We start from the raw sequence: 13,506 nt of genomic DNA, 5'->3' as shown, positions 1-13,506 counted from the left end.
AAAGGCCGGCAACGCACATGTGACTCCTCTGGTGTTGCGGGTGTCCATGGGCGGCGCTGATCGCTTACCATCAGGTGACTCGTTTGCTCGTTTGCCTCCTATTCTATAAAAAAAAAGACGGACATTAAAATAAAAATTAGCCATATTCAAGGTAAAGTTAATATACTCCGTTTCATATTTACAGTTTTCTGTCTCCCGGTTTGTCCCCAATTACATTTTGGAGTTAATAAGTGTTAAGTTGATGATAAGTGGTAATAAGTGATTTGGTTGTTGCAGCAGCTGCCATCTGGTCTCTAGTTCATGCCCAGATTGCCTAATCCAATTCTAGAAATAGTCCCGCCTCGCCTAATGCGGGAGAAATCTTTGGATGATTTCCCTCCCTCAAAAAAAAAAGTTCTAGAAACAGCGTCTCAGGAAGAAGGAAGGTCCGTTGAAGAAATCAAACAAAATAGGCACTCTTTCAATCATTTTTTAATCCATTTTTATAATATTTCTTCACAAGTTTACGCTTTAGAACTAACAGTCTTATTGTTATAAAATAATTTACTTATTTTAACTTTCTATACTCCGTGGCTTTGTCGCATAGTGAACGAAAAATATTAAGTTTACTTATATGAATATACAGACATATCTAACCGGATAATTTAACTTCTTAGTCAATACCTAATTAACTCGAGTGATGATTAATGGAACTTAACAAAAATAATAAACGAAATCTTAATACCAAATGTCGATGAACTCATAACCCTTTTAATCGTATTTTTAATATACGATAAGCTAGTCAAAAATACATCGCAAAATTATATTCTCGTCAAATGATTGACAATCAAAACTATATCTCCAGATCACTTAATAATAGCTTACTCACGTAACTGTTCAAGGGTGCTCGATTAAGTTCAAGCTACAATCAGGGCTCACAATCATGTCAGTTCGGCGTGAATACTACTCTATTATATCAAACTAGATAAACCACCACGAAGAGTTACTTAAACAAACCTAATTAGGAAACTAAATTATGTATATCACGATAGCTATTAATATCTTATGTTCTATAACAATAATTTTGTAAGATGCCTACATCACGATGAAACCTCTTTTTCGCAAATAAATGCAAAGGTATCATGGCAGTGGAGATCGTTTAGTTTGCCGTCGTTCAGAAAGATGGAGCCACAGTATTCGCCGTTGGAGTTGTTCGGTTCGTTGTCTGCCCAGCTTTCATAGCCCGCTTGGGATAGGGTTTCATCTGGAAAAGGAAATCAATTGTTAATAATGTATTTAATGATCTAATGATATTAAATGATGTCGTGGTGAATCGGAGGTTTAAGACGCCCGCTTCTCATGCATAAGGTTGCGGGGTTTGAAATCTACTAACGGCATGTACTAATGTGACTCCTTCGGAGTTATAATTATGTACTTTCTAAGATTATTTACACACTACTGACAAACGGTGAAGGAAAACATCTTGAGAAAACATTGGCTTTTAAATTATAGATTTAAAATCGACAACCCACATTGAGCAAGCGTTCATGCTCGAACCTTATCGGTGCGAGAAGACGCCTGTGGTCACCATTGGCTACTTATAGGCTGTTGATGTATGTGAAATGGTGTAAGCCACGAGTGTGAGCACTGAATGGAAATAAGCTTGATATAAAAGATGAAAAATGATATAATCTACTTACTGAAAATAGTTTTAAATACAACAGTCTCGTTCCCGACGGGTTTCTGAGCTCTGAAGCCAGCAAAGAAGAAGTACGAGGCTTTGGCGCCGCGGACCTTGGGGGCAGCGGCTGTAAGGTTCTTCATGGCCAAGTGTTCAGCCTCGGAGTTTACCACCACGAGGTGAGCGCCCTCTGCCTGACACTCCGCGTAAGCTTCACTCCAAGGGAAGGCTATGTTAGGGATCTTGTAGCAGCTTCCCGTTGAAGCGTAGTATTTGTAATCTGGATATACAATGAGATTGTTAGTGAAAAGTAAAACACTATATTTATTTGGTCTCTGCAATACAATTACATCGTTGAAGCACTAGTTATTTAGTCTCTGCAATGTGTGATACTGTTTAATTAACTTAAACTCAATGATCGTAATATGTTTGTTAATAAATAAAGTTTTTTTTTTCGAAAATTTGCTTTGCGTAATTATGTTTTGCGTTTTCGTGAATCGAACCGAAGATATTTGACAGACGTATTATAATCTAGCCTTTTTGTGTTTAATTTATTGTATTTTCTTTGTAACTAAATACTATATATTATCTTTAAAACCCAATCCATACTAATTAATCGTTATTCTTTCCAAATTTCTTACCTCTTCCATAAACATTGCAGTGTCGATCGTAAGGCGCGTCCATGGCGGACACTTTACAGATGAACGGCAGCGCTCGGTAGCACACTGATGACTCCACGTCGCCCGTCCTCGTGCCCACCACACATGTACTGAACTTATCTGAGAAACTCGGTGGTTCCTCCACTGTAAGTACAAGATAATTTTAAATATTCATTAGTTTCAAAAAACCAACAAATACTTGTAATGTAATACACTTTTTATAAGACACAGTCAATTAGGTCTACACTGTTAATTATTTATTATTATTTATTTTCAACCATGGTCGTCACTACCCTCCTTCCACTCGTCTCTTCGTAGAGCTTTCTGTGGCCAATCCTTCTCATGGGCATCGAGTTCATCCTGCCACGATATTAAGTACAACATACCTTATGTACTATCCAATTATAAATAAACATCAGTAGGATTACGATTACACAATAGTTATCGTGGTTGGGCAACCGGCTGCTGCTCAACATGTCGCAAGTTCGAATGCCGCACAACGATTCCAAACAATACTGACTAGCTATAATCCACACTACTTCGTCTTGCTGACACTAAACATTTGTGTATAAGGGTTTTATACATCAATGACACTAAACGATAAATCAAATAAATCGCCTATAGGTATTATTGGATGACAAGCACATCAACAGCTAAGTCCACTACTGGGCCTCCTCTACAAAAAGGGGATTGCCGTAATCTTCCTATAAGATCGCAGTTTAAAATAATCAGGTATATCAGAGAGCGCTACTGCCGCGTCTCTGTTGAATATGTTACCTTTTTACTTAGCCCCATATTATAAGAATCTATGTAGGTATGTGTAATCATTGCCATAGAAAGCACTTTAAGGTCTCAGCACACATATGGGATCGGAAAGGGATCGTCACCGTATCGCCTCGAGCCGTTCAGAATGGTTTGTATTAAACTCCCTACTGCAACGCACACTAATCGGAATACGATAACGTAAACGCCTCGCCTCGGAACAGGCTCCGAACTTGAATTCCCGCGCTGACGGCTCATCGTCCCCGCGCTTACGTTTCTCCGTCTCCGCGCTTACGTCTCTCCGTACCCGAGCTCACATCTCTTCGTCCACCCTTTCCCCTTTCCCCTCCCGCGACGGGACGGCGAGGCGTAAGCGCGGTGTCGCCTAGCCGTAGCCGAGTTGACGTACAGACGCTGCTGATACGCTTTCGTTACGTGCATACGGTAGGTTGACGCCTGGTTGACAGCGAAGCAAAAGGCGTTACGGTTACGATCCCTTTCCGATCCCATATGTGTGCTGAGACCTTTACCCTCCAATGCCCTCCATGATATTGGTAATTCTATTTTATCTAACAATTTCCGCGTTCCTTCTCAATTTACAAATTGGGTGCTTGCTACGTTTATAAATAGAATGTGTTATCTACCTACCAATAAATAAAATTGGAGTGTCTGTTTGTAATACTGAAATGTCCTAAAATAATGTGAAATTCAACGCTGAGGAAGCCGCGGCAATAAGCTAGTTATAATTATAATTGTTTTTATGTTAACACAATGTAGATAGCCAATAATCACGCACTTTCATATTTATAATATTAGTAAGGATAGTCTCAACGATTTCGTAGTTAACGAAGCATGATATATGAGATGCGTTGGCAGTGAACCATAATTACATAATCAAAGACACAATTAATATGTTGCGTAGTTAATCAAGTAATCGCTAAACTGTACATAATTACTTGCTTCGATTAATCACCTTTGAAGTAGATATCGATATGGAGTATTAAAAACAAGATAGTAATATAAATAATAAACTATGTAAGAACATAAAAAGCTGCTGATTTCGATTTCAGAACCCTTATACAAGTTTGCTTTACGTTGAATAAAACTAGCGACCGCCCGGTGCTCTGGTAGGCCGGTGAATGAAGTAACCAATCAGAGCGCAGAACGTAAAGCAAACTCGTACTAAAGATACTGGTAGCCGTTATGTTTAAAAATGTCTTTTAACGGATTATTTAATCAGGCTAATAGCTGTTCTCAGCAACTATTTGGAATCTTTTAGCCCATTGCCATAAACCAGACTATGAATAACAATAGGTACTTTTCATGACCTTTTTTTTTTTTTTGAGGGTGGAAAATCATCCAATGACTTCTCCCGCCTTGGGCGAGGCGAGAGGGAGTGTCAGACTCTTACTGACTAAAAACCACCCCGTTCCTACTCCTGCCCGTCGAGCCGGAGCCCCGGTAAACCCGCTAGGTAGTCCGCAGCTCCGGACTTTTTATGACCTAGGAATCGCATATGAAATCCTTTGCAGCCTACGACCTTGCACAAGTTAAACTGGTAACTACTCGATCAACGAGACAGATAGTCAGATACCTGTTTTTTGAGGTGACGCAGGTACCTAAAACGTAGGTAAAATCTAAAATTATTTTTATAACTACATATTAAGGTACTTACAATTAATAATAGGCTCCTCTTCAGCAGACTCATGATTCTTGCCATCATTGCCCACCCACACGTAGTTCCCAATATCAGGGAACTTCTTGAACATAGCGTGCATTTGTTCTATATCGTAATCTGACCGTGGAACCATCAGCTCGGCCCCCTCCACCTGACACAGTGGCTGCACGAGGTAGTGGGGGGTTGTCTCTATATGGAGTTTGTAAAATGCATCGGTTTTTCTGTTATATTCATAGTCTGTTCGATATTGCTTACTGACTTGCGGTGAAGGTGCTTCTGATGATGCTGTAGGGTCAAAAAGGTAGGGTTATGAATCCAGAGCTACGGACTATCGTGCAGTTTTACAGGGGCTTCAGCTCCAAAAGCAGGCGTAGGAACGGTATAGGTTTTAGTCAGGAAGAGTCTCACACTCCCTCTCGCCTCGTCCAAGGTGGGAGAAGTCATTGGATGATTTTACACCATCATTAAAAAGGGTTATATGAGTTTACAAATGGTTTACCGATGTGTACATGGTAATAAGGAGTTGTTGGTTGGCAGGTTGCTTATGAGTAGGCGAGTTCGATCTTAAATCGCATCATCGCTGACCACCAGGCAGGAAGAGGCTTTACGAGTATGTAGTACTGAACGAAACGCTACCACCAAAGCAGGTCAGGTCCCGGTCGGCTTAGTCGAAATATGACAAAGGGTTTGTCCAGTTTCAAAACAGCGATATCCTATTTTTTACCAAATACAGTTTGCTTACCACCTCCATTTAATAATATAACCTACATAAGAAATAAACTTATCAATTCTAGAAATTCTAGATTTACAAACAAACACCGCCTTTAAACGATAGATAGAATAATAATAATAAAATACTCGTAAAATATGAATCACACTTATCACACACTGATAAGAAGTTCACAGTGTTATACCGACATGATCATTTAGTTGGTAGGTGTATTTAATTAATTTGTTTACAAAGACTAACAGATTGGTAAAAAGACAAAAGTTTTTCATAAAAAATGTAAAATTAAACAAAGAACGGTTCCGGCTTTTAAATCAACTTAATATTTATTCTAACAAATTAAATCAAAGGAATAGGAAGTATGAAACTGACACACAGAACTTACAACTAGAAATAGATCATTTAACAGCAAAGTTGCACACAATGACCAATAAATACAGTGCATCAGAAAAACAAATGAGGGAATACATGTTGGCTATGGATGAGTTAGTGCGGTCACAGTCACAGGAAAACCCATGTGAAAAATGTGATTCTAGTAATGTGCTGCCTGCTTGTACTGTGCCAATGTGTGATACCACCTTGCCTCATGGTGCCAGTTTAGTGTTTCCTACCCAATATAACAGTAATAATAGTTGTAATAACAGTGTTGTAATCTTCAGTGATGAGATTGGAAAGAACTTAGGTTCTTTATTGACAAATAGTTACCCAGGACAAACAATAATAAATCACTGTATGCCCGGCTGTACTTTTACTAAAATTTCTGAGAAAATTATTAATTACAATTTTAACAAAGATTCTACCCTCATTATTATTTGTGGTAATAGAGGTAGTTTAAATAAAAATAGTTTATCTAAATTTCATAGTTCAATTACAGAACTAAAATTAAAGCAGATCATTTTGTTTACATTGCCTTACAGTAATAGGTTGCCACAGGAAGAAAACAACCTTAGATATAAACTAAATATTGCAATGTATCAGTTATGCAATAAATCAAATATTAATATTATTGATACCAACAATTACGTTGGTAAAAATGTATATATGACGAAAGATAGGTACTATCTTTCTCGTTATTATTTAAGACGAATAGCAGTGTCGCTATCATATTTTATTAGAATAACAGCCAAGAACTTGGCTAAACAGGTTACTCCTATTGAGCAACCTTCTAATATTGACTTTAATATTAATAATGTGACATTGAATGTTGATATTACTAATAATTTAAATTAAAGAGCAAGACAATAGAGTCATCCTCTTGCATACTTAACAGTAATATTATCAATCTGGTGCACCAAAACATCCAAGGTTTCATGAGTAAAGAATTAGAAATAGAATTATTTTTAAACTGTAATAATGTTGACATTTTGTGCATTACTGAGCATTGGCTGAAATCCCATCAGCTAATGTTCAACTTTGGTAATCATCAGATTGGTAGCTCGTTCAGCAGAGAAAACGCTATACATGGTGGTTCACTAATTTTAATAAATAACAATCTTAAATTCAAAGAACGCAAGGATATAGTTGGTTACTCTGTTGAACGTACTGTTGAAATAGCCTGTGTGGAATTAGAGCGGTTTATTGTTTTGAGTGTGTATAGACCACCTTCTGGTTTGTATGACTGTTTTGAAACAGTATTAGATGAAGTATTAAATAAACTCAGTAGTTCAAATAAATTCATCATTACTTGTGGCGATTTTAATATAAATTTGTTGGAAAATTCTAGCTTAAGTACTAGAATTGTAAGTTTATTTGCTTCGTTTAACCTAACGAACCTGTTTCTGGAGCCCACTAGGATAACTCCTACTAGTGCTACTTGTCTAGATAATATTTATACTGATATTGTACCAACTAATAAACAAATTATATCATTGCTTGATTCAGATCATTGTGGACAATTAATTTCAATAGAAAATAAAGTAAATAAAGTGTCGAAACCACATATTATTGTTAACCCAAAGACTGAAAGACGCATTGAAACGTTCAAATCTAAACTCTCTGACAAATTACCTTTATTATTAAGGAATAAAAATACGAATAACTTGTGTAATGATTTTTTAAATATTTACCATACCGAGTTTAAATCTACCTTCACACCTAAAACCATACCAGCTCATGGCAATGCGCCTTTCAATCAATGGGCAACCACTGGCATCTATAAAAGTAGGAAACGCCTATATGAGCTTTATAACGAGAGGATATTTATAAACACTATTGAATTTAATGAATATGTAAAGAAGTATTCTAAATTGTTTAAAAAAGTTTGCTCTATTGCTAAATCACTATATTTGAGCTCTAAAATAAAAAACAGTTCCAATGTAATTAAAGCGACCTGGAGTATTATTAATGGTGAAGCAGGAAGATCTAAAAGGAGAAGTAGTGAATATAATCTGGTAATTGATAATAATGTAATTAAATCAGATGCTGAAGTTGCAGCCGCATTTGAAAACTTCTTTTCGGACATTCCTGTTTCCACTACCAGGTCCTTGAATTCATCACCCACTGTCGCAGAATCTTTACTAAAAGAAAATGTTGTAGCTTGCCATTCAAGTTTCAATTTTGAACACATAGATTATACAGATATAATTAAAACGTTCCATACTTTGAATAAGAAAAAGACTGCTGACCTGTGGGGTAATTCTGTGTACATTACCAGCTCTGTAATAACTATTGTGGCACCTGTATTAGCTTTAATTTTTAATAACTGTATTGATCGTGGTGTGTTTCCTGATCTCATGAAGAATAGTAAAATAACTCCGTTATTTAAATCGGGTAGTACTTCTGACCCCACTAACTTTAGACCTATTTCAGTACTACCTACATTCAGTAAAATTTTTGAAAAAATTATTCTAAATCAGATGCAAAGATTTTTTAATAGAAATAAATTATTGCATGGTAACCAGTTTGGATTTACAAGGGGTCGTTCAACAACTGATGCCGGTGTTGAACTTCTTAATCAAGTATATGACGCGTGGGAGGACTCAGGGGACGCATTGGGTGTTTTTTGTGACTTATCCAAGGCGTTCGATTGTGTCCTTCATGAAACACTGATCAGGAAGCTATCCCATTATGGAGTGCGGGGCAACTCTCTGGACCTACTTATCTCTTACTTGAGTAATAGAATTCAGAGAGTTGAGATTAACGGGAAAATTTCTGCCGGGTCTGTTGTTAGGATGGGTGTTCCGCAGGGGTCAATTCTCGGTCCGTTTTTATTTCTTATTTATATTAATGACTTACCTTACCTTGTAAAGGATAACCATGGGATAGTACTGTTTGCTGATGATACCTCTTTATTATTTAAACTCAAACGTGGACAATTAGTCAGTGATCATGTAAATAGTGCTCTCTCAAAAATAGTACGCTGGTTTAGTGCCAATAACTTGCTACTTAATGAAACAAAAACTAAATGCATTAAATTCACAACACCAAATGTTAGGCATGTCAAAACCAGCGTGCTAATCAAGGGCGGGGAGTTGGACCCTGTAGATTCAGCTATCTTTTTAGGTATAACCCTAGACGCTAAGCTACAGTGGGCCCCACATATAGATAAGTTGTCGAAAAGGCTCAGCTCAGCAGCATATGCCGTTAAAAAAATTAGAAATTTAACTGATGTAAATACAGCGCGTCTAGTATACTTTAGTTATTTCCATAGTATCATGTCATATGGTATTCTCCTGTGGGGGAATGCTGCTGACATTCAGTCTGTCTTTGTGCTGCAGAAGCGAGCCATTCGATCAATTTATAATCTTAGTCCGAGGCATTCTCTCAGGGAACTATTTAAAGAAATTAATATAATGACTGTTGCCTCTCAATATATCTATGAAAATATAGTGTATGCTCATAAAAACATAAAGTTATTTAAAAAGTACAGTGATATACACAATATCAACACTAGAAATAAAAATAAATATGTTGTTCCTACTACTAGACTTAAGAAAATAAGCGGTTCGTTTAGATGTCAATGTATACGCTTTTACAATAAAGTTCCCAGCCATATTCAAAGTTTAAACCTAGGTAAATTTAAAAATGTTATTAAAGAAAAACTTTGTAGTAAAGCTTTTTATAAAATAAAAGACTACTTGGAGGATAGTCAGGCTTGGGAATGAACTGCTATAATGTCCACACAGGTCTTGCTGACATGTTTGTAACATATAGTTACATTTTTTATACAATTTGACATTAACTTAATTTGACATTGTTTTATATATTTTTTTTATTTTTTTCCTTTTATATTTTTATATTTCCTTTTAAAATTGTTAGTTTGAGGACCGTGTGAGACTTTTGCTAGTCATTTTATTTTTAGTAAATTATATTCTGACAGTTTGAGCATTTGTGTGGCCTACCCAAATGTTCTTTTGGTTGGTGTTGTTCGTCGGATCATTCAGCAACAGCCGTCAGCTGAGCTGATTGTAAACTGACACATGCGTGCTGCCATCTGAACAGGTCCGCTCAAACTGCTGTGGTTCTTTCCTCAAAAGACCACTACAGAATCAACTTGCACGGTTCTCCGACATCTTTAATTGATTTGTCTGGACTTGTAAGGACAATAAAAACTATAGTGGGACAATTCGCTAAGCAAAGTCAATTACTGTTCTAGCTTATGAGTCCTGTTCGTGGCCTGAAACGGATCGACCTCCCATAGTTAAGACAGTAACCCATAAACTCTCTTAACTTAAATACCACTATGATTCTGTGATTAACTCAATATAAATGACGTTAAATGTGTGTCATATTGTTTATTTACAAATTTTACACTAAATTATTATTCTACTTTCGACTTCTCCTGCGTTAGGAACCGGCTTAAAAAGTATAGGTAAAGTAAAGGTAAAGGTAGTAGGTAGTAATGATGGTAAGTAAAGTAGTTAAGTACTTCAGATTCATCAACATCATCATCATACAGACGGCTGAACATAGGTTTCTCCTAATTCCAGATTATAATTTATAAAATTTTCTATGTGTTAAACATTTTGATTTTTTAAGAAGGGAAAATCATTCATTGACTTCTCCCGCCTTGGGCGAGGCGAGAGGCAATGGCAGACCCTTACTGAAAAACCACCCCGTTCCTACTCCTGCTTTTCGAGTGGGAGCACCGGTAAATCCACTAGGTAGTCCGCAGCTCCGGGTCAAACATTTAGATGCGCTCAGTATACAAATCTATTTTAAAACAGTAGGTCTCACTTTTTCAGTAAACAATCGTAAAATTTATGAAAATTAAAATTATATACAACTAGCTGACCCGGCAAACTTCGTACAGCCTCAAACATTTTTTCTCACGTTTTAAACCTGCCCTGCATTTCGACACCAGCAATTTATACTGCGCTAACTCAAAAAGCGTACTTTACAGTAGAGGCGTTTAAAGGGAAAAACGTGATAACTTTTACATTAATTAAGATACTTTTTTGAAATTTGGTATTACTTAATATTTAATTTATTCATTGTAATATCTCATATTTATATTTCCTTATTTATTTCTATTTTTTGATTTAGTGCAAGTTAGCCGTATATAAACGTAATTCATCAAAAAAAAATTACATCTTATACACGTCTAACTTATGTTAGCGTAGTGTAGTATGGGACGTCGTAGTGCATGATCAATCATCTGATGCATATTTCAATATTTTATAAAGAACAGGTACTTACTTACAAAAAGAATAGTCAACGTACCATTAATAAACTAATTAATACGTTAATACATAAGTATTTACAGAAGAATCCGTTTATTATGACTCCGCCTATATTGACCAACCGGTTATTATAACGTAATTGCATGACGAAGTTTGGTTTTCATATAAAATTCTTTATAAAAAAGTCGGATATAATGACTTCCCTTACAGTGACATGCCGCTTTATATGACCCATTTTTAATAAATTATGTCCGGTTATAATGACCGGCACGATTCTTTACCTTCAATAATGTTCGTTAATTCCCGACGACGTTCGGCACGTGCCTAGTTTTTGTTTTGAATCTCAGTGAGTAATTGACCATAGCTATGTCTTCTATACACAATAGTGTGAGAGTCTGTTTTTACAATAAAATGAAGAAACAAAAGCAGACAAAAATTACAGATTACTTACAATAAAAAATACACTTGTATGTGTTATTATAATAATCTGCTGATTACGTGCAATTTTGATTTTGATTTAATATGGTCTTACACATATGCAAATATACTATGTTTCTGTATTAAAATACTTAATACATACATATTTACATAAAAAAGATTTTCATTTATACATAACGCTTTGTATGACGTCCGCTTATTATGACGTGTTTGTCAATTCCTTTCGATGTCATTATAAACGGACTCTACTGTACTATGTAAAAGTCGCTAAGTCGTTCATTTTACAAACGAACAAGTATACACACGAACGCACTAAACTACGCTAACTATGAGTTAGTGCAGTGTTGCACGGACTTTGACCAAAGTGATCCGCGCGCACACTCCGCTAATAATAGTTGGCGTAATATAAATCGAGTGATTTCAAAAAGTACCTTTACTTAGCGTTTTATAAGATTTGTAACTTTCTTATTTTTGCATATTTCTTCTCAATTTTTTTATTACGTATGTAAACACACATTTTAAGCAACTTGGCATAAAAAAAGTTTTTTCCAAATTTCGAGTTAGCGTAGTATAAATTTCTGGTGTCGATTTATATAAATAATTCAAGACCAAAATTTGCCAAATCGGTCTATCCGTTCTCGAGTTTTAGCGAGACTAACGAACAGCAATTGATTTTTATATATAGAGATTAAAAAAAGTGTACTTACAGAATACAAAACAGAGCACTAGAATCACACAGTTCTTCATTTTGAAATATTTATATATGTTCAGAAACGACTGGTCGCGAGATGCGCTAGGTACAAACAACTCCAGACCAATGATAAGTATATTATTTATAATTATACTCAGTACCTATATAAGCAATTAAGATAATAAAAGCACAAACATCTGTGTCTTATATATAAATAAAAAAGATATATAAAAAATAATCTTAATTTCCTTTGGCATTATGCGTAAACGATAGTCGACCAATTTTGATTTTTTTGAGATATTTGTTAGGCTTCTAGACTTTTTTGAAAAATTGTCGCGGACTAGCGCCCAATATTTGCGAGGGCAGGTCATTGGTAGTAGGTTATGCGGTGATTAACTAGTAACTTCAATATCATTAGAACTTAATACGGGATATTTACCATGTTTATTAATTTTTTAAAACTTATATAGTAATTTCAGTTATTAATTATGTTGAGTTGCCGAGCCGAGCCGAGTAAAGACCGGGCGATCGACTAAAGTGCACTAGTCGATCGCCCGATCTTGATTAATTATATGAATACTCGGAAATTATGGAATTCCCAAGTCGGACCCGGCCCGTGCGTCAATTTGCGAAAAATATTAACAGATTGGGCGTTACTATTTCTTAGAAAATTGGGTTTTATTAATTTTATTAATAAAATAATAAATGATATCAAGTCACGCCACTTTAAAATGTTACTAAGTAAACCTCTAGAGAAATATTCCAAGAAAACTCAATTTTTCTAAATAAATTAACGGTACCTAATCTGAACTACTCTACATGAAAGAAATGAAAGGTGTTCCGTAGAACTGGGTAAATAGAATTTAAGGGGTGAAAACAATACACTGTATTAATATTAATTAATACAGGAACGGGGTGAATAAATAAACGTTGGAAACATGTCCGTTCATCTATTCACCCCATTCGTGTACCTATTCACCCCTCGATTTCTCGGTTTTACCGTTACCTATCATATTACGAAGTACTAGGTATGTTAGAACTTGCTCTTGACCTTTTTGATATCTATCCGACCTGAACGTTAATATGTTTCCGTAATGGTTCTTATCTTGGTATACTAATTCACTGCAGATTAGAAAACGTCATCGTTCGCACCAGTCTACTAGCTTTAGCGGTTAAAAGCTCGCATTCTCTTGGGATAAAAAGTAGCCAATGTGTTATTCCAGACCGTAATCTACTTTTGTCCCAAATTTTCAACCCATGGTCCCTACAG

General features: G+C 35.8%; 2 protein-coding genes across 2 annotated transcripts in view; one reads left to right on the top strand and one right to left on the bottom strand.

Moving 5' to 3' along the window:
- Positions 1-453: 453 nt before the first annotated feature.
- On the bottom strand, positions 454-12,419 carry LOC118281846 (C-type lectin domain family 4 member D). Its single transcript, XM_035602611.2, has 5 exons — positions 12,253-12,419; positions 4,757-5,044; positions 2,302-2,463; positions 1,680-1,940; positions 454-1,243 (listed from the first exon to the last, which is right to left on the bottom strand). Exons 1-5 carry the CDS (start codon positions 12,290-12,292, stop codon positions 1,080-1,082), a joined length of 915 nt encoding a protein of 304 aa, XP_035458504.2. The 5' UTR covers positions 12,293-12,419; the 3' UTR covers positions 454-1,079.
- Positions 11,578-13,506, top strand: part of LOC118266881 (caspase-8) — a 404,424-nt gene continuing 402,495 nt past the window's right edge. Inside the window, exon 1 of the mRNA XM_050703228.1 lies at positions 11,578-11,589. The gene's annotated coding sequence lies outside the window, so the exon portion shown is untranslated. The remainder of the gene's footprint in view (positions 11,590-13,506) is intronic.

Source organism: Spodoptera frugiperda, chromosome 23, assembly GCF_023101765.2.
Source record: "Spodoptera frugiperda isolate SF20-4 chromosome 23, AGI-APGP_CSIRO_Sfru_2.0, whole genome shotgun sequence".
In the NCBI taxonomy this organism is placed as follows: Eukaryota; Metazoa; Arthropoda; class Insecta; order Lepidoptera; family Noctuidae; genus Spodoptera; species Spodoptera frugiperda.
The sequence above is the reverse complement of the archived record's forward strand: the minus strand, read 5'-3'. Positions and strand labels throughout refer to the sequence as shown.